The sequence below is a fragment of the Budorcas taxicolor genome, chromosome 11 (genome assembly GCF_023091745.1).
Source record: "Budorcas taxicolor isolate Tak-1 chromosome 11, Takin1.1, whole genome shotgun sequence".
Classification (NCBI taxonomy): domain Eukaryota; kingdom Metazoa; phylum Chordata; class Mammalia; order Artiodactyla; family Bovidae; genus Budorcas; species Budorcas taxicolor.
Genome location: NC_068920.1, coordinates 92,913,375 through 92,935,768, shown reverse-complemented (window position 1 = coordinate 92,935,768; position 22,394 = coordinate 92,913,375). Strand labels below are relative to the sequence as shown.

The 22,394-nt window shown below is 37.9% G+C and overlaps 1 protein-coding gene across 1 annotated transcript in view; it reads left to right on the top strand.

Moving 5' to 3' along the window:
• The first annotated feature begins 1,541 nt into the window (after positions 1 to 1,541).
• Positions 1,542 to 22,394, top strand: part of NRXN1 (neurexin 1) — a 1,203,402-nt gene continuing 1,182,549 nt past the window's right edge. The window contains exon 1 of the mRNA XM_052649572.1: positions 1,542 to 2,313. Within this exon, the coding sequence (XP_052505532.1) occupies positions 1,542 to 2,313 (772 nt within the window). The remainder of the gene's footprint in view (positions 2,314 to 22,394) is intronic.

Genomic DNA, 22,394 nt, shown 5'->3' with positions numbered 1-22,394 from the left:
ACACAAATGCTGCCGAAAACAGACATCTGACTCCAGTGAGGTATTTTCTCCTATAATGAATGATTCCATCAATAAAAAGGAAGAAAATACTCATTTGAAATTTAAGAATCCCAAGAAACCATCAGTGTTCTTCTCTCTCTGAGAAAAATAAGAGTAGGTATGCTACACAAATCCATGCTGGGAGCTTCCAGTCAACAGTTTGGTATGCTTCGCCTGTTGTAAAATTAGCTATTAACTGAGATTTAAATAGGCTGTATTTTTATTGTCCATATAACCAGTGCACATATAAGCAGAAGTTTCTAACAGAGTCTTTCTCCCCCCTCTCCTTTTCATATATTTTCAACTTTCTCAGAAACATTAAAATATAACATTAACCAAAATTTCTATTTAAAAGGAAAACCTTGGGAGGGTTACCAAGAATGGTTATAATAAACTACAAGGGTGTAGTGGTGGCTGATTATAAGAGTGTGATATTAACTATTAGGAGACATTAGTTCTTCTTACTTATAGATCAGGAAAAATAAGTTCTTTCCAATAAGGTTAACTCTGACTTGCTAATAACAGCAATTATATACCTGATTTCTGGGTTGAATAATGATTATATGATACTCAGACTTTAGAACTTAATTTTTATTTTAATTCTCTGCAGATTTCTGGGTCCTTATAAAAAGACAAAATAAAACCAAAACGCATCACCAACACACGACCAATTGATAACACTGGCATGTTAGCTTGGCCTTGCAGAGACGGAGAGGAGAGAAGAGGAGCTGGTGTATTTTCCACCTCTAACAGCTTCTGGCTATTTCACAGCTTCTGTGTTTGAACCCTACTGCTGAGGAGGGAAAAAAAGAAGTAAAACCCAGCCCCTGAGGCCATGTGCAAGGAATTCTGCTTTGGCTACAGTGGTACTGGAAGTCTATGATAATGGCAGAAGACGCAGGCCTTTGAAGCTACTCGGGTTAATAAGTGGTGCCTTATTGGTTTGGACACTGCATCTGGAGGAGAAACACCTGAGGTGTTACCAAGCATTCAAGGATCCTGGTTCTTTGCCGGCATCTTACTTCCCTGGAAAGTGTTTGCTTTTTACCTGACTCTAACCATTTCCCTTTTGCCTGGTACCACTGCTGATACCTGGCAGACGATGGTATTTGAAGAGTGAAGTATCTGCCGACCCCACCGATGCCCTTGGACTAGTTCATCGGACTCAAATGGATGTGTGATTTCCCTTGATTTTCTGTTGACACCTTTTTCCAGAACGTTGCTTCCAAAGTGTATCCTCCCTTTGGTCTAGAAGTTCTGTGGCTGCCCTGTGCTGCTGGGGTCTACATTTTCCAGTTGGGAGGGGACTATAGGGAGAGAGGGAGGGGTTGCTGGAAGAAGAAGAAGAAAAAAAGAGCTAGGTAAAGGAGGGGACATCCCTCCCACTCCTGCCTGTCCCCTTACCCGACTTCTTTCCGGACCCCGATTTCTGCATCACGGTGTCCAAGATCATTTTGACCCTGTCGGCCCCGGCACCCCCCCGCCGCACCCCAGCCCCGAGCATGGGGACGGCGCTTCTCCAGCGCGGGGGCTGCTTTCTCCTGTGCCTCTCGCTGCTGCTCCTGGGCTGCTGGGCGGAGCTGGGCAGCGGGCTGGAGTTCCCGGGTGCTGAGGGCCAGTGGACGCGCTTCCCCAAGTGGAACGCCTGCTGCGAGAGCGAGATGAGCTTCCAGCTGAAGACGCGCAGCGCCCGGGGCCTAGTGCTCTACTTCGACGACGAGGGCTTCTGCGACTTCCTGGAGCTCATCCTAACGCGCGGCGGCCGCCTGCAACTCAGTTTCTCCATCTTCTGCGCCGAGCCCGCCACGCTCCTGACGGACACGCCGGTCAACGACGGCGCGTGGCACAACGTGCGGATCCGCCGGCAGTTCCGCAACACCACGCTCTTCATCGACCAGGTGGAGGCCAAGTGGGTGGAGGTCAAGTCCAAGCGCCGGGACATGACGGTGTTCAGCGGCCTTTTCGTCGGGGGGCTTCCCCCGGAACTGCGCGCCGCGGCGCTCAAGCTCACGCTGGCCTCCGTGCGGGAGCGAGAGCCCTTCAAAGGCTGGATCCGCGACGTGCGGGTCAACTCCTCTCTGGCCCTGCCCGTGGACAGCGGCGAGGTCAAGCTGGACGACGAGCCGCCCAACAGCGGCGGCGGGAGCCCGTGCGAAGCAGGCGAGGAGGGCGAGGGCGGGGTGTGCCTCAACGGGGGCGTGTGTTCCGTAGTGGACGACCAGGCGGTGTGCGACTGCTCGCGAACCGGCTTCCGTGGCAAGGACTGCAGCCAAGGTAAGGCCCGATGACGCTGGAGCCCTGGGGCCTTGGCCTGGGCAGGGTACGGGGAGGAAGGGCGAGGCAGGTCGGGGCCTGTGCATGCGGGCTTCCTTCTCAGGAGAGCTTGTGTCGCGTAGGGTCCAGGTGAAAACCTGTTTCGGGCCTCTCCCTCTTCTCACCTCCCACAGCCCCTCCCGTGGCTTCTTGGAAAAGGTTGAGCATTCCCCATTTCCAGGTTCAGCTTCCTCCCGGGAGCCCTTTCCACTAGTACTACTTCCTTCCAAGTGGGAAGTAAAATGACCTCCCTTCTTCAGTCCTCAGGTTCTTTGCCAAGCCGTTCCCTCTCTTCGCTGGATTGGGGCCCACCAGAACATAAAATGTGCTTTTCCTCTGTCACCACTGTCTGTAATACACAGATTTCCCCCGTAAGATGCAGATTCGGCATACGTTTGGTGAAAAATGAAGTCAGGAGAAATTGACCATGGTTGAGAATCCCCACATAGTTGGTAATGGGCAAGGGAGAGAGGATTCATAGACACAGCTGTGCCTTTTATGAGTAGAGTGGCCAGTCCTGCCCCTGTGGGGAAAGGGGGTAGGGGGCGGAGTAGGGCAGGACTTGTGCAAAATTTCTTGATTAGGAGGAGGGTTCTTGGAATTAATGGTAGTTTCTCTGGCTATGTCCAACATTTGTTGGTTTAATCAAATTGTTTCTGTGGTTTCTTGAAGTGGGAGAGAGGTCAGCTCATGTTTAGAAGTGTTAGAGATTAAATAGCATATTTCTCAATCAGATGACTTGGGAAGGTAAATAGTAGAGAGATTTAGACTTTGGACTGGGAAGCTTCTGCAGGCTAATAAACAGGGGATGCATATGAAGCATTGCAAGAAATTTTCCAAGGATATTCAGCTAAATATATTTATCTGAGTAGTGGAGGCCAAGCTGTTGTTCTTAGGGATTGAAACTGTGGAATTAAAAAAAAAAAAAAAAACAACAAACAAACACAAAAACCCTCATACCTCTAAGTTTAATTTTCTCCCTTATATACATAACATTCAGTCATTGATGTGTTCTTCCAATGTTGCTACATAACAATGACCAAGGAAAAATATTGTTGTATAAATACAGGAAAGACTGTGAACAAAAAGTGAATAATATGAAAAAGAAATATGAATGTATCTGTGGCTGAGCAGGAAAGATGTCAGGGTTTAAAGTAGATAGCTTTCCGGTCAGATCAAGTCAATCGACGACATGGATAAATGGCATTTATGGCTGTTTTTTAAAGGTGAATTAGTAAATCTTATTTTGAAAGCTTTAGAGACAAAAACTCTATGTATGGCTGTATTTTATTGTATAATATCTTCTGGACATGTTTTTTTTTTTTTTTTATTGCTGACACTGCTAAGGGGAACTAGCCCTTGTGAATCTTACTAGACTTGGCAGTTCTCTCTTACCTGACTTTAAGAGAAATGAAGACTTGATAAAATGTGTAATTGTTTAAACAACAGAAAGGGTGAAAAAAATCTAGTCATTAGGAGAGTTCTGTAGCCTTCATGGTTTTATGAAAAAAGAGTAAGGTGTGATTTTACTGCTTTCTGCCTCCATGAAGGTTTTTGTTTTCATGTATTTTGGCTTAAATAATTATAGAGGACTGTGTATCCCATGGCCTATACTACACTTTAGCTTGATTGGTAAATTTCCATGGATTTAACATCAGGTTTTATAGTTATGCTTTATGAAAAATGAAACAGTATATGCTTTTTTCTCTGCCAAATCTAACTTGATTGTAAGCCATGAATAAGTTAGCTACATTTGATGATTTGCTATAGTATAAACTGAAGTTGCGTACCTCTGCACTGATACATAGAAATAAATAAAAGATGGGCATTATTTTATGGGACACATTGCTCTAAATATCCCAATGTTGCTTTAAAATACAAAGCAGACAATTTAAGGAAGAACACATGAAATATAACTTCCTTTCTTAAATTAGGAAACAAATATGACACAATGACAGCTTGTTCTGTGTAGGAGGGTGTTTTAAATGAAAATTTTTATTTTTCTGTGCATTTTTAACATAGGAATCCAGGGATGTGCATAATCAGGAACAGTTAAGAGTGGAGAAGGCATGGCAAAAGTAATATTTTGAGAGAAGCAGAATTACATATCTCTGAAATGGAAAATGGAGTGATAAAGGCAGAGTCAGTCTCCCTAGAACGATTGGCTCCATTTTGCTTATTTTCTCTGTTTCTTGTGTGTCAAGTGACTATTAAATAATTAATTGAGAATGGATGCCTCTCCCAACACCAATCATGTATTGATGGCTAGGGATAGATGATTTGTATTCAGATGAAATATAAACAAAGCCCTGCCTGTAGCCAGTATTTACACTGATTGCCACATTTTAAAAAAACATGGTGATTTAAAAACAAACCCATAAGCATTTGAGAAAATTTGGAAAAAAAGATTAACAACAAACATTAAATAATTTTCAAATTATATCTGGTCCCAACTACAATTTTTTAACTTGATAAAAAGTCTAATATCTTAGTTGCCTTTGTATTCCAAATACAATAAGAATTATTAAAAAGAAAATTTAGGAATATTCCCTTCTTTCTAGAGTGCCTTTAAACACCTTCTGCACCTGTGGATTTCTAGAATATCTTCATTTAATGAGCTCACTTTTATCCTTACTCATTTGTTCAGATAGCCTGACAAGTTTTATTTATTTATTCATGTGGTGATGGAAAGAGAAAACAGAAAGGTTACGTGTCATGATCAGGTTAGTGGAAGAGCCTGGGACCAACCTTCTTACTCTCAAGCCCTGTATTTATCATGACTATTGAATACGCTTTCCATTTTATTAGATTTGATCATTTTTTTAGGTCCAGTGGTTATTCAAGAGAATACACACACACACACACACACACACACGCACACACACACAACTAATGTATATGATGGATACTTATGGGATACATAGCTTTTTCAGTGAATCTTACCCATCTAAGTGTCCTGGGATCATTATTATTTAATAAGTTTCTACATAAGATCACTAATAGTTTCCTAGCAGCTTGAAAGAATTAGTGAATTCTGTGGCCACCCAGTTAAAAATGAGAGTAAAAAGCTGATCAGTGAGAACTTAGCTTATACATTTCATTATTTCCAAGTCCAGATTTTATGCATTTTAGGGCCACTTATATGAAAATATCATACTAGACTGAGTATCAGTTTTATTCACTTCCTCTATTTAAATAGCCTGAAACACAAGTGGCTTGTGATGGCTGATTGCTTAATATTACTAAACATGACAGTGTGATAGATATCACTTAATGAAGCCTCTGCTTTCTATGACTTTATGAATGTTGCCAGATAGACAACCATATTCACTCATTCATTCATTTTTCTCTTTATTCAGCAAGTATTATGTGCTTTGCATGTGCCTGAATCATAGGCCTAAGCGATACAACTGTGAGTAAACTCTTAGAAACAGTTCCTACTTTCATAGGAAGGTAAAAGCCTCACATTCCAGTGAGGAGTCTCAGTAATTAAAAAAGTAAACACATGAAAACTTTAAACAATAGTATATATTTTGAAGGACAAGTATGTTGTACTATGAGAAATTAAAATAATGTGAACCGAATTAATCAAAAAAAGTTTTCCTGAGGGGTGATACTTAAACAAAAATCTGAGAGATAAGGAATTAGCCAGGTAAAGACAACAGGAGAAATGTTAAGTCAATTTGCATTTCAGAATGATCACTCTGACTACAGTGTAGAGACCAGATTGATAGGAGGCCAGAGAAAAGCACTATTTTTTGTTTGTCACTCAACAACATTTGTTAAGCACACACTGCAAACTGTAGAGACGGAAGCAAGATTCTTTTTCTGAGGAAGTTAGAATCTTTGTAAGTTTGGTTCTGTATAGAACTTTGAAGCCACTTGTTTAGAACACTTTGGTTCTACCTGTAAAATTCATTATCTGAACCCTTTATGTGGATTATTATGTGATTTCTTTCAGATATGCCCATTGAATCTGTAGGCTTCTGGAGCCCATTGATAGTGCCCTATTTAACTATATTCCCAAGGACCTTGCTCAACATGCCTTCCTTGTGATTTTATATAGATAGAGAGATAGATAGATAGATAGATTTTAGGCTTTCAGTATTTTAACTGCTCCATTAAAGGGAAATAATACATAGATATAATCTTCATAAGGTTAAAAAAATTAAGTAGTTACTGTATAGGTAAGTACTGGACAAAAATGATTCAGAGATTTTTGCCAGAGTTTTGTTTGAAGTCTACCATCAGAGGAAAGGTGGATCACCTGTGCTGAAAAAAATTCAAGGGGTATGGAGAAATTCATAATTTTGATTTAGATAAAATGTTATGAGAAGCTTGTGAAGCATAATAATGAAAGGCATCTGTCTGATCTATCAAAAAAAGCTTATCTTGGCTGTAAAATAGTAATCAAAACTGACCATTTTAGAATGCCACAAATGAAGTGGAATGTGTTAGTTTGTTTAACTATGCTGAGATGCTTTTGTAGTATAAAATATTGAATTACATAGACTGTGGGACCACACTGCCTGGTTTCAGTGGGCTCACCCAAACTTTATTCCTCAATACTGTCATCTGAAAAATGGTATAATAGTACCTGCTTCAAAGGGCTCTTCTCAAAAGCAAGCTGTTCACTTCATGGAAAGCTCTTAGCACAGTTTCTGGCACATAGTAAATATTCTAAAGTATCCACTTGTTATTTTTATTACTGTTATCACCACTACCACTAGCACCACTGCTTCTACTGATACCACTTTCTTCAGGGCTCCTGTCAAGTAAAATTCAAATATATGCGTGCATGCTCAGCTGTGTCCAACTCTGCAACCCCATAGACTGTAGCCCACCAGGTTTCTTTGGCCAAGAGAGTTTTTCAGGCAAGAATACTGGTGTGTGTGTTAGTCGCTCAGTCGTGTCCAATTCTTTGTGACTCCATGGTCCGTCCATGGAATTCTCCAGGCGAGAATAGTGGAGTGGGTTGCCATCTCCTTCTCCAAAGAATACTGGAGTGGGGTGCCATTTCTTCCTCCAGGAGATCTTCTCCACCCAGGGATCAAACCCCTGTCTCCTGTGTCTCCTGCATTGCAGGCAGATACTTTACCTGCTGAGCCATTGAGTAGGCACTGAAAATTCAAATATGAAACTTTTTTTTTAATTTAAAAAGAATTTTAATGTAATAATGATCCTTACTTGATTAGCCCTGAAGTTTCAACTTACAAAGAAAAGCAAAGAGTAAACACAGGGAACCTTTATTTCTGTTTTACACAGCTGTGCTCTAATGTTACCCATGTCTGGCTGTAATTCAAAATATTTAAAACATATTCTACTTCAGAAATTTTATTATAATGAAATGAATCTTTAACACAAAAGCATTTGTAAAAAACTATCATTTTCTACATAAATACTTTTATCCATCCTAATCCCTTAGTGAATTTTTATAATATTTATCCTAATTTATAGGTATCTAATGAATCTATCTTATTTATAATTGGTCTTTGAGGTTCATCTGTAAGTTCAAGTTATTTGTCTGTATGTTACAGAGACGTTAGCTAATATACTTGAACTTTTAAAAATTCAAGAAAGGTTTCTTATAGTTGCATGAACAGATTATATTTTCAGTGTAAAATCATATATACTAGTAACATCATGTTCCAGTTTTGGATAGCATTAAATTAAATTTGATAATTAAATGATTAGTTAAGAGATTTCTGATTGACTACAGAAGGACGGGTAGTATATAATATTTCTCTTATTCTTAGCTGCATCCTGAGTACTGGAACCTTGAGCCACACTGGTTTCTGGAAACAGGACTCACATTCCTTATTACTTGCTCAGTGAGCATTTGGTGACTACTCTGTTCATAGGGCTAACTCCTATAAATATACACTGAAAATTAGGCCTTACTGTAGATATCCAGGTTTTGTTTTGTCATGGAGATGATAAAGCTATTATTAGAAATTGTTAGACAAACTGTACTTTCAAAAATTGCACAAGTATTTGACATAATTAGCATTAATCATTTTTGCATTCTAAAGGATTTTAGTTTGTTATGCATCACACTATTATGCAGAGCCCTTTTACTTTTTCCTTGTGTACTTCTCTATGATTCTATGGCTCATTTTCTTGCTGTTACTTGGAAGTGTAGAAATTGGTAAGTGTAGTCTTTGCTGAGTAGTAAGTCTTAACATGTCTGAATTAAGTTTTGGGGAGAGAAAAGTTATTTTGGTTAGTTGATGTAGAGCTCTTCAGAAATTGCATGGCTTTTTGGTTTTCACTCTTAAGCATGGATCCCATGCATTTCCTCTTGAGTATGGAATGTCTACAGTGCTCTATCAGATTCTTTTCCAACAGTGCTATTGTTTACACAGTGTATGTAAACAGAAGGTGGTGTGGCATCTGAAGAGCTAAATTCCAGATGTGACATTGCTTCTAAGTTCTGATAAAAGTAAAGTAAGGCTGCTGATGTTCTAATTTCAGTTTTCAATACTGCACTTTGAGAAACACCTAATCAGACTACTACTGATTGTGAACTCCGGCTAACCTACCTCACAGAAGGTTTGTGAGTAGATAATAGATGTAAAGTCTCAGAGAAACATGAAACTTTAGAAGTATCCGATGGCAGTAGGGTAGTGGCTCTGGGATGTTATGGATGTGAATAGTGAAAATGTTAAACTTGTTTCTGTAAATCTACTTTGAAGTCATTTTCTATGAATTTTACATTGTTTACACCCAATAGTAGGTATGAGATTTGGTAGAGTTCTCTTAGTACATATTGACACATTAATATAGACAAACTGCTTAAAGAGCTCAAGATCTCCTTATTCCTCCTACGTAAAATCCAAACAAATGGAATTAGTAACATAAGGTAGCAACTGTATGAGTATATATCATATGATTATATTTATGTGAAGTTCAAAACAGACACAACTAAATCTGCTGTAATAGAGGTCAGAATAGGGATTCCCTTTCAGTGGTGTTGAGTTAGAAGAGGACACAGTGGAGCCTTTGACATAATCTTGGTGGTGGTTATGTGGGTATATGTATGAGTAAAGATTCACTGAATTATACCCTTAAGATTTATGTTCTTCACTGTATAAGCCACACCCCACAAAAAAAATTCCTTCAGAAGCATTAAAAGGAATGCTCAATGAATACCAATGCACTGATTATATATTTAAAAAATTGCAAAGGAATTCTTAATGGAAATACATATTTACAAATTTTAGCCCAAGAGTCAGATATTTGCAACATAAATCCAGTGACCTTTCCAGGAAGCAAGTGTATTTATATATGAATGAACCTAAGAGAAAGGAGAAAGATATTGTTTTAAATTCCTACACAACTTTTAATCTGGTTTCCAATTTCTTGTGCCTTTATATTGGAAATAAAACATAGGGTCTTATTTTACATTTGTATCTATTTGAGTGAAAATCTTACCAATACATTCAAGCAATATAAGTTGAGTCAAGCAACTCAGCTACTGGTATTTTAGGTAATTAATGATGAATGTATTGTAAAAGCTCAATAAATACTTGAATGAGTGGATATTGGAAAAAAATTACTAGTCAAGCTATACTCTCTAAACTATTAATAACATGGTTTCCCCCCCCCCCCCACCAAAATATTAGGCATCAGATTATTTCAAAAGGTACACTAGGCCCTCCTACTTTACTGGTGCTAAAAGCACCTCTTGAATTTGAGTACAATTTAAAATCATTCTGTTTAGAATCACATTTATTATACTTACTATTTAATGTTTACTAAGTGAAAGGCATTGTGCAGTGTACTTTATCTGTTTTACCATATTTTTTCCTGCAGCATCCTACTTGATAGATTTTATAAAATGCCCATTGTACAGATGAGTAAACTGTATTAGAAAAACTAGCTTGCCAAAAATTCCGTAGCTCAATGGCAGAGATGAAACTTGAGCCCAGGTGTGTCTTTTGTCCCAGCAGGCAGCTGTATCCATTATATGACAAAACCTATGTGTCTCACTTAACAGACGGGTGATAACTGCTGAAAATGTGTTCCCTACTTGTCAACGTGGTGCCAATTTGAATGGCTGATTTTTAATAAAGCCTTCAGAGTTGATGATTGTGGCAGACCCTTACATTTAGTGCCATTTCCTAATGTCATGATAATAAAGAATTCGATTAGCTTGTCAGGATTCATCACACTCTGTTTATATAATGCTTGTGTATTTGCTTTTTTTGTTGGCCTTCTATTCATATTATGCTTAACGGGTTGATTCTACTCTGATGCAACCAGAAGTAAAGAACCAATATCTTGCATGTAAAGAATATTACAACTAATTCTTGATCATGTGAATGAAAATACTTAGTTTCAAAAAACAAGCGACACAATTTCCATCTGTTTCAGATTCTAGGAGATACAGTTAATTAAAAGTATCAAAGTCCTTGGTGATTCAGCACAAATGTAAAGACCCAGGCTGGTCCCCTAAGTATATACTTAGTGAGAGTTGCTGAGTTAGAACATGATTCTGCTGAAGATATAGGTGATGGTACACTGGGCAGTTAATTGAAATTACGTAATGAGAAAGTTGTGTCTCTTTTTGGATAAGTGAATTTGGCTTCCCAACACATTGCCTAAAATTGAACTTGGGAGTAGTGCTTGGAGTTAGAAAGATATATTCTCTATGCTGTTTCTGGTATATATGAAACACTATTATTGGAAAGAAGTGGGAAGAAAACAAGACTGAAGTGGCAAGACAAAGTGCTGACCTGGACACTTGTCTAGTCACTTGTGCTCAAAACTGTCTGAACTGTATTTAGTAAGACACTGATACCACATTATGGGAACAAGTGCTGCTTCAAATAGCACTTTCTCAGGTTGATTCCCAGGAGGGATCTGGTGGTTCCAAAGTTAGAAGAGGCACTGCCAAGAAGAACAGTTGCCTCGCTAGCATCCTAACGTTAGGAGGGTCCTCCCTTTGTTTAATTATGGACATAATGAATTCTGTGTGGATGGCAATCCATAACAGAAGCAGTACTGATCACAGTTACTGTTGTTTGTTACCTTACAATACCTGGTCTTGTATGTAGAGCCAGCTAAACTTGGGTGTTACCCAGACATTGCTAGATTCAGCAGAAAGAACCACTCCAGTCCAGCAGAGGCAAGGAAATTAAAGACTCATGTTTTTCTTCTAAGTATTGATGTCTCTCTACAATTAAGCATGCCTGGACTCTCCTTAGGGAAGAAGCTGGCATGGCAGCATGTAAGTATAGCTGCTCTATGGAAGATACTACCTTCCAAATTAAGCTTTTCATCTTGAGTGCAACATTGATTTTTTTCCCCTGCAAACAATGTAATTATTTATTTGAAATGACTGTATGTGATGCTTAAGGTACTAAATGTTTAATTTTTCCAGATCAAGACATTTTAAAAATAGGAAGTTATATATTGTATTCCATGACCCAGTTTCACAATTACATGTATAGGAGGATATATTTATGAACTCATTTTAAAAATTGAATCAATTTTCTGTGAAATAAAGTATTGAGATATTTTAAAATCATGAATCATTTGTTTTTGATACATAAATGTACATGTATATAAACAGAGATATGTATATATAAAAATATGACATGTAAAAGAAAATTACATAATATAAATAGAGAAGGATTTTATTTGAAGTCTTGAAAATCATATTAAAACCCTCAAAAATATATACTGGTTAAACATATCAATAAAATATAATGTTTTTATGATTTAATATAGTCTATATGTTTTCTCATATAGAAAAATACATATATATTTTTCTATAGAAGACCTTAGAAACTTGAAAATTTTATCCTTAAATTATGACAACTGACTTTCTCTGATCGGGCATAATGTTAGAGATTTTTGAGGTTTTTGCAAAATAGCACTTTCATATTATTAACTAAAACCCCAACTGTTCCTGGGGGTTGTATTAAAGACAAAATATATTAAGTCTTGCTCTAAGACTGCTCTGTCAGTTACCAAGAGTAACTAACTTAATGAAATTTTATTATTATAAAATAATAATAGTTATTATTTAAATATCTATCAGAATGAGCCACAGTTATATTCAAACATATGAAAAAAGTTAAACTAATATTAATAATGACTTTTTAAAAACTTTCATACTTAAGAAAACCAGGGAGTTAAACTTATTTACTGAACTCCTAGTGATTTTCCTATAAGCTAAGACCACCAGAGAAATATTTTGAAACAGCCCACCAGGTTTTAAAAAGTCAATAATAGCACCAAAACCCTTTACCAGAGTGGGTATCAATCTCTACAAAATTTTGCTTTTAATATTCAAATGAGTCATTTATAAGGTTCAGAACATGCCTCATTGTTTAGTTTTTGTCATTATATGGGTAATTTTTTGACATATGGATTATTAATCTCTTTTCCTTTGGCCTCTTATACTCTGTGCAACCCCATGGACTATAACTTGCCAGACTACTCTGTCCATGAAATTCTGCAAGTAAGAATACTGGAGTGGGTTGCCATTTCCTTCTCCAGGGGATCTTCCCAACCCAGGAATTGAACCCGGGTCTCCCACATTCCAGGCAGATTCTTTATCATTTGATCCACCAGGGAAGCCCCTTATACTTTTATTCAGATTAGAACAGTGGGATAAAAATAATATAATAAATAGAATATAGTAAACTATCTTCTTCCACAATTTATATTTTTTTTACTTCAAATAACATTTAAAGCTTTTTTTGCCCCCCACCTTGGGCTTTATACATTGTTTATCCTTCTTCAGCTCTCTATGTTGATTTCCTTCCTCAAAGAATAGGCAAAGGTAGAGCTTCATGAATTAGAATAATTCTTCATTGGAGAAGGCACTTCCCCCTCTCTGATTGTGAGCTGAGAGCTGACCATTTTCCCAGAGGTCGCTGGAAATAAAGAAAAATGATGGGCACATCTTCCTCCCCTAGACTCAGGGTGTTATTCATCTTGGACAAAATCCCTGTTTGTATGACGCCGAAATTGTTGTGTTTCGTCCTAAAACAGAGGTAATGCTGATTTGCATTGGGGCCAGATATTAATTGTGGAGGGTCTTGCACCCATAGGGATGGAGGATGGAAGGACAATGAGGCCTCAGAGAAGCTGTGATGCTTGGAATATGTAATAATAAAAATGAGATAGAAGGCTGAGAAGGAGGAACAGGAGATAGGGAAAGAAGAAGATGATTAGGGAAAAAGGAGTGTTGGAGAAAAGTTTGAGAGACAGTGGAAAACTAATAGAATTTGAAACAATCAGAACATTGTGAACTAGTGACTTAAAATATTACACATCTGGTTAGTGGAGGAAGGGACAAGAATATGCGTTTCTTGACTTTTAGCCCTGGAATTGAGCTGAAGGCAAACACAGGAGGAAGAAAGAGGCAAATATAACCATATTCTTGCCTACAGTTCAGTCACAGAAACTATAATCATCTTTTATCTTTGGCAATGTGTCATTGGTCTCTTTCCTACTATTACCAGTAAGAACAACAAAAACAAGAGCAAAATCGCACATAACTCGTACTCTTTGTCAGGCCCTAATTTAAGTTCTTTACACATATTAATTCATTTACTCTTCCTCACAAACCCATAAGGTAGGTGCTATTTTCTCCATTTTAAAGATGTGAAAACTGAGGCCCACTAGGAATTTGCAAAGCTGGCATTTTAATGAAGGCTGCATGCATGATTCCTGAGGCCATGCCTTGGACTTGTAATTCCTTCTTTTTTAATATTAAAACAATAGCTGTGTATCCTTTACATACTCCTCCATGTGTAAGAATCTGCTCTGCGTTTAAAAGATGCCTGAATAAACTAATGCAATTTCATATTTACTCCCCTTCTCTTAGTATTCCATGTTAAATATTTAAAAACTTTTTCTGGGCAGAATTTCTTTTTTAAATTTAATGAAAATCCTGTTTCTAATGATATAATTTAATTTATTCTTGTTATGTCTTCAGTGGAAATAAGATTCATGTATTCAGTATTTCCTTGAGTTATCTTTTTCTACCTAAGAGAAAGAGTACTGTCTTCACTGAGCTAAAACATTTCAGTCCCCCTTCTATGAAACTGGTCTGACATTCTGCCTTCTTCTCCTAATAGCTGCCCGTTATGTTTTGTGTGTTAGTCACTCAGTCATGTCTGACTCTTTGCGACCCCACAGACTGTAGCCTGCCAGGCTTCTCTGTCCATGGAATTCTCCAGGCTAGAATACTGGAGTGGATTGCCATTCCCTTCTCTAGAGGAACTTCCCAACCCAGGGACTGAACCCTGGTTTCTTGCATTGCAGGCAGATTCTTTACCGTTTGAGCTACAGGGAAGTCTTCCTGCTATATTTATTTTACCCACTATCATTCCGATTCACTTATACTCTCCCAAAGGTTAGTTCCCAAAATGTATCGCAATCCTCTTGGTCTGTTCATCATAGCATCAGCATTGTTGCACTTTCACTGACTCCCTGCCCTTCTTCTCCTTTCTGTCTGACTAGCTAATTTCCTATTATACCTTGGAAATGGCATAGGCAGGGGCTTCATAAAAGTCCTCAGTAGGTTGTTGTTACCTAGTGGTTTTAAAAAAAAAGCCTCTGTCACTCCTGTTGGTAGACCAAGCAGTCCAGAGTGGCGTAAAGGGAAGAGTCTTGATAGCATTGTATTTTTAAGCCGGAAAAGTAGGCCAGAAAAATATGAGCTGACAAACAGAAAAACGTAATTTGGATTAAGAAAAATGGGCAGTGGAAGTCTGGTCCACAGAAGGCTAACCAGTTGAAATGGATATGAATAAGAGTGTGTTGATTGAAGCCAAAGGAAAGAGAAAACCACATTTGCTTGTGATTCTAGTGTAAATATGAGAACAGGCCCGCAGAGGTGGGGCAAATGTCTGTTCCTGGAGATTCTCAACAATACCTTAGACAGACACCTGCCCTCTTAAACTGCTTGATTTCCCTTCTTCTGGTGAGAGGCCTGGACTAAATAACCTTCAGAATACATTTTTAGCTCATAGTTATATAAATAATTATACTTTTGGGAAAACTTTTAGCATTCAAATCTTCCAAGTATGACAGAATTAGCTCCAAACAACACCCACCTCTAAAAAAGAAAGTCCCCAAACTACCCCCTGCCAAAAAGGAAAAAAGCCAGAAAACCCATTTTAAGAGGGTCTGAAGTTATAATTCACAGATGCATTTGAGTAAAACATAGCACCGACTGCTACAGAGTATAAATTACTTCCCCAGTTGCCTTAACTTGATGTGCTGTGCATAGGAGTCCCTGGAATCCACTCTAGATGGGCTCTTTGCCCACCTGCTTGTGTTTGCCTTGAGCCACTAGCCCTTGTTGTCCTCTTCACCCAGTGGATTGCCCCAGTTTCATGTTTCCTTCGACGTGGCTGAGTTCAAGTTACAGCTGCTGCCTGTATCTCAACTCACCTTGTACCTCTGTTGTTCATGCTGCCATCTCCATCGCACCCTCCAGGCATGGAATTCACCTCTACCAGTCCTGATGTTTCTGCCTGGCTGACTCACTGCAGCACATTCAAGTGGTATCACTCCCATATCAAACCTTTTATTGTGTTATTTCTCTTCCTCTGGGAAATACAGCTTTGGATAAAAGGGGTTTTAGCACTAGTGTGAATTCTTCCTGGAGAAGGATAAGATGAGAAGGCTGAAAAAATAGTCTTTGAGTTAAAAACAAAACAAAGAAAATAAAACCAAAACAACAACTATTCACAACATTAAGAACATTTATTTATGGGTACTGTAATGTCCTCGGTTTCTTAGTTTAAACAGTTACGCAAACCAGAAATCTAGCTTATCTCTGACTTCTATGTTTTTGTCCATTCATGAATTCATTCATAATTCCTAAACCACTTACGAAGAAGCTATCCTACATAAGACAAGATGTTAGCTCATAACATCTCAAGAGGTGTTCGCTCACCTTTGTGTTCTCAGTACTTTTGAAGTTTGGCAGCACAGTTGAAAGTGTTGAGACCTAAATACAGTATTAAAAAAAAAGGAGGTATCAAAAATGTGAATAAGTCTCACTATTAATCATAGTATATGGAGATCTATAATAGAGTGTACGTGTGTACCGTTAGTGATCTTATCAATGATATCCTCAGCTGTGGTAAAAATAAGCCTTTTTGAAAAATGCAACATGTCTATGAAGAGTGAGAAACATGGATCCTTTTTAAAAATTACACTTAATGGATCATTTCACACTCTCAATTAAGTCACCATAATTTCAAATTATTCTAATCATTGGATCTGTTCATATTAAAAGGAAATGGTTTGTAGTACGTCATTAGAAAGTTATAGAGAATATGTAGAAAAAACATTTGATAGCAAATACAAATTTGTTTTTTCTTTGTTTGGCAGCAAGGAAACCTGACTTTTTTTTTTTTTTTTTTCTTCCTGTGAGACACTCTGTTTGGTCACTACTGGTCTAAGAATTAAAAGGGGAAGAAGTGACATTCTAGTGGAGTAGGCTGGCATAAATGATTTTGTGTGTGCGTGCTAGGTCACTTCAGTCAGGTCCGACTCTCTGCAACCGTGTGGACTGTAGCCCACCAGGCTCCTCTGTCCGTGGGATTCTCTAGGCAACAATACAGGACTGGGTTGCCATGCCCTTCTCCAGGGGATCTTCCCCCCCCTAGGGATTGAACCCACACCTCTTACATCTCCTGCCTTGACAGGAAGATTCTTTACCACTAGCTCCACCTGGGAAGCCCATAAATGATTTCAATATAATGCATTGAATGCTGTCACAGAGATGAATATCTAGGGCTACCAAGTCAGGAAATAAAGGCACTAATCATGTACCTTCCGTGACCAAGTTAAGTTAACTCTATTGATATGCTATTTCAGGCTCTTGTATTCACCCAAAAGGATTGTTTTATAATCTCTTTACCCCTGTTCCAAATCCCAGGCTGTTCTCCATATTCCCCCACCTGAAGCGGTTCTTTACTGCTGCAGTGGTCCTTTAAAAATAATATTTCTCCTTTGGCTTAAGGATAAATCACACATTCTTAATTGTGAAAGGTGAGTACTTTTCTAAATATCTCCTGATCCTCCCAGTCTCATTTCTTACCATTTTATCTTAATTGAAACCTTGTGATCTAAGCCAGTCATTATTTGTATTATGACTAATTATTGCATTTATATGTCTCAGGGCCCTTTCTATTGCTATTTTCGTTGGACCAAAAACCTTCTGTCCAGTCTCTCGAGTGAAATTTCACCCATCCTTCACAAATATCTGTGAAGTCCTCCCTGACATCCTCCTGCAGTCCTCCTGCAGGACCAGTGCCGGATTTGCATAGACACTTGATGGCATAGTTAACATGACATTCAACACATTTTGTTATAGTTATTTAACATCCCACCTATTTCTTCATGTGATTCTAAGTCTAGGGACATTTATACTTCTTTGTGTTCTGTTATCTATCTATATACATATACATATGCATATATATGTAAGAGCTTGCTAACTGGCTCATCAGTTTCAGTTTCAGTTCAGTTCAGTTGCTCAGTCGTGTCTGACTCTTTGCGACCCCATGAATTGTGGTACACCAGGCCTCCCTGTCCATCACTCCCGGAGTTCACCCAAACTCATGTCCATCGAATCAGTGATGCCATCCAGCCAGGAGCTAAACAAAGTTACTAAATTTAGTTATTAATAAGTTCAAGCTGTTAAGAAGGGAATATTAAGGATAATGGGTCAAAGAAAGCAAGAAATTATTTAAAAGAGAAATACAAATGCCCAATAAATAGGAGGACTTGATCTCAGTAATAAGTAAAGCAATATAAATTAAACTGAAGTATTATTTCTTACCTAGCTAATTGAGAAGATTAAAGGGTACCATCATACACAGTATTGGCAAAGATATGGCAATATAGGTACTCTTATGCTCTTGAACATTTATGGTTGGAATGTACATCACTGTTTGTAGAGGCAGTTCAGCAGTAGTTATGCTAAATTTGAATGGATGTACTCTTTAACACAGCAATTCCCACTTTGGGACTTTTTTTTTAACAGAAATACCTGAACATATCTCACAAATATATTATCACTGATAATATACAACAAACAACATTACCTGTTGTTTGTAGTGCTGAAATCAAGTATGTGGAATCAACTCAAGTATTAATTAGCAAGTAATTGGCTAAGTAAACCATGTTAGACCCTTATATGGCACCTAACAACATAACTTGAATGAGATATCTATTTAAGTGGGAATAAAAATGTTAAAATATATTGTTTAGCAAGCATGGATTGCAAATACACATTTACACATATATACACATGTGTATACACATGTATTCAAAAAATAGTATCGTATGTATACTTACTTATGTAACAAAAGGTAAATAATTTGTAAAGATCAGGTATTACACTGTTTCCATGGAGGGAATAAAGAAAAATCTGTTTAAATTATTTGCAGGATATATTTGCAAGTAGAAGACCAGATTAATAAGGGAAGTTGGTGACTCTCCATTTTATGGGATTTTCAATCTGATTTTGAAATGTCAAACTAATAGTCTGTTTGAGAAGATCAGACTCATAAATGACTTTCCAAGGATTTGTATTATCATTCTAGGGTGAACATTCTGATACAGAAGTAAAAACAGAATATTCATATTATCAGAAACGAATATAGCACTGACCTTAGAGGATATATTCTGAAAGACTATCATGAATGAGAGAATTATAGAATTTAACTCCTGTGTAACTCCAAGGATTCTTTTTTTTTTTTTTACTTAGACCCATTTTCCAGGTTGAATGACAATTTTCCTGGTAATTAACAAAAGGATCTTAGAGACTGGAAGCAGATGTAATATTTCTGTTCAGTAGAGTGATTTCTGTTAAATGTCCCATTTACAACATCTCCTGCTATTCTTACCCATCTCCAGTACCAAATTAGAGAGATGGCTGTATCTCAAACTGGTTTCCCAGTCAGGTGTATTACCATTTTTGTAATATCTCCTCTTCCTAATGGAAATCCTAGCAACATCTGAGAAGTTCCAAATGACTGGCAAGATTTTCCTGCTTTACTTCATACACATACATGTTATCAATAATTACTTAGTTGACTCCTTAGTTTGTCCAAATTTGTGCAGACATAATGGAAACTGACAATGCAATTTTCCTTTGAAAATTGTCAATGGGTGACTAAGCTGAGCAATTCACCACCTTCCCATTCCTTTTGTACAGCTATCTTATGCTACACCAGGATGGCTATACTTTGAAAATAGCTCATCTATATTCATTCACCCATGCATATAAATTGATTTGCATGCTCATTTTGCAGTTTCCAAATATGCATTTGTTGCATAAAGTTTTTCATATCTAGCCAAAAATGGCTCTTTTAACTCTTCCTCAAAAATTTAGCTGGTGTGAACCAATCACATATTAAATTCAGTTGCTTGCAGGACTGAATTTATATAGAAAATGCTAACAGCTTGAAAGGGGAGGCTTAGATCTTGCCATTGGTCAAAATTTCTAACTAGGATCTTGCTTTTATGGGTTAGATCCTTGAAATTACTCAGGGCAAGGTTGGAATGAAATGACAAGAATTTACTCAGACTATCCAGATTATTTTCCAACTCAAGATTTTTTGAGACTAATGATATTCAATAAAATAATTAGTTTATGGGTTGTGTCTTTTGCACTTCCACAAATTAGCTATGCCTTATTACACCTTGGTTTCTTTAACTGAATATGCATGGTTTTTATTGTTTAAAAAATAGAACAAAAGAAAACATACACACGTTGATGTAAAAACAATAATATGATTTACCCCAGCAAATAATTCTAATCTTGTCACTAAATTAAAGGCAATGTCTTGAAAGATATAAATATCTTTGCACAAGCTTTTAAAAAAAAGTCTAATAAACATTTTCTGGCTATGACCATTTGCTAGTAGAGAATATTTTAAGTTGGGATATTCCCATTATGTTGATGGCTTTTAGTATTTACTGAGACTCTTTTATACATAATTAAAATTATATATTATGTGAAGTAAAATTGCATGCCAAGTCTCTGCAATTGTGTCCAACTCTTTACAACCCCATGGATTGTAGCCCGCCAGGCTCCTCTAAGGACTTCTCCAGGAAAGAAAACCGAAGTGAGTTGCCATGTCCTCCTCCAGGGGACCTTCCCAATCCAGGGATCAAACTTGTATCCCCTTTGGCTCTTGCACTGCAGGCAAATTCTTTACCACTGAGTCACTGGGGAAGCCCTGAAGTAATGTTAATAGTATGCTTTTAAAATGCCCTGAGTAGTAATGTGCAAAAGAAGAAAGAATTATTTACCAATTTCTACTGTATACCCCTCATTAATTTTATGTTATCTCATTTAATTCTTACCACAATAAACGAGATGTGTTTAACTATGTCATCTTCAGTTCAGTTCAGTTGCTAGTCATGTTCGACTCTTTGTGACCCCATGAACCACACTACGCCAGGCCTCCCTGTCCATCACCAACTCCCAGAGTTCACACAAACTCATATCCATTGAGTCAGTGATACCATCCAACCATCTCATCCTCTGTCGTCCCCTTCTACTCCTGCCCTCAATCTTTCCCAGCATCAGGATTTTTTCAAATGAGTCAGCTCTTCACATCAGGTGGCCAAAGCATTGGATATTCATCTTCAACATCAGTCCTTCCAATGAACACCAAGGACTGATCTCCTTTAGAATGGACTGATTGGATCTCCTTGCAGTCCAAGGGACTCTCAAGAGTCTTCTCCAGCATCACAGTTCAAAAGCATCAATTCTTCAGTGCTTACCATTCTTTATAGTCCAACTCTCACATCCATACATGACTATAGGAAAAACAATAGCCTTGACTAGATGGACCTTTGTTGACAAAGTAATGTCTCTACTTTTTAATATGCTGTCTAGGTTGGTCATAACTTTCCTTCCAAGGAGTAAGTATCTTTTAATTTCATGGCTGCAGTCACCATCTGCAGTGATTTGGGAGCCCAGAAAAATAAAGTCTGACACTGTTCCCACTGTTTCCCCATCTATTTGCCATGAAGTGATGGGACCGGATGCCATGATCTTTTCTGAATATTGAGCTTTAAGACAGCTTTTTCGCTCTCCTCTTCCAATTTCATCAAGAAGCTCTTTAGTTCTTCTTCACTTTTTCCCATAAATGTGGTGTCATCTACATATCTGAGGTTCTTGGTATTTCTCCCGGCAATCCTGATTCCAGCTTGTGCTTCCTCCAGTCCAGCGTTTCTCTTGATGTACTCTGCATGTAAGTTAAATAAGCAGGGTGACAAAATACAGCCTTAGCAGACTCCTTTTACTGTAGGAACCAGGCTGTTTTTCCATGTCTAGTTCTAACTGTTGCTTCCTGACCTGCATACAGGTTTCTCAAGAGACAAGTGTGGTGATCTGTTATTCTCATCACTTTCAGAATTTTCCACAGTTGATTGTGATCCACACAGTCAAAGGCTTTGGCATAGTCAATAAAGCAGAAATAGATGTTTTTCTGGAACTCTCTTGCTTTTTCGATGATCAAGCAGATGTTGGCAATTTGATCCCTGGTTCCTCTACCTTTTTAAATTTTTTTTAATATAAATTTATTTATTTTAATTAGAGGCTAATTACTTTACAATATTGTATTGGTTTTTGCCATACATCAGTGTGAATCTACCATGGGTGTACACGTGTTCCCCATTCTGAACCCCCAGCCCCACCTCTCTCCCCATACCATCCCTCTGGATCCTGTATCATGCATCGAATCTGGACTTGTGATTCATTTCACATATGATATTATACATGTTTCAATGCCATTCTCCAAAATCATCCCATGCTCACCCTCTCCCACAGAGTCCAAAAGACTGTTCTATACATCTGTGTCTCTTTTGCTGTCTCGCATACAGGGTTATCATTCAGTTCAGTTCAGTTCAGTCGCTCAGTCGTGTCCGACTCTTTGAGACGCCATGATATATATGCGTTAGTATACTGTATTGGTGTTTTTCTTTCTGGTTTATTTCACTCTGTGTAATAACCAGGTTTAGCATCTGGAAGTTCATGGTAAATG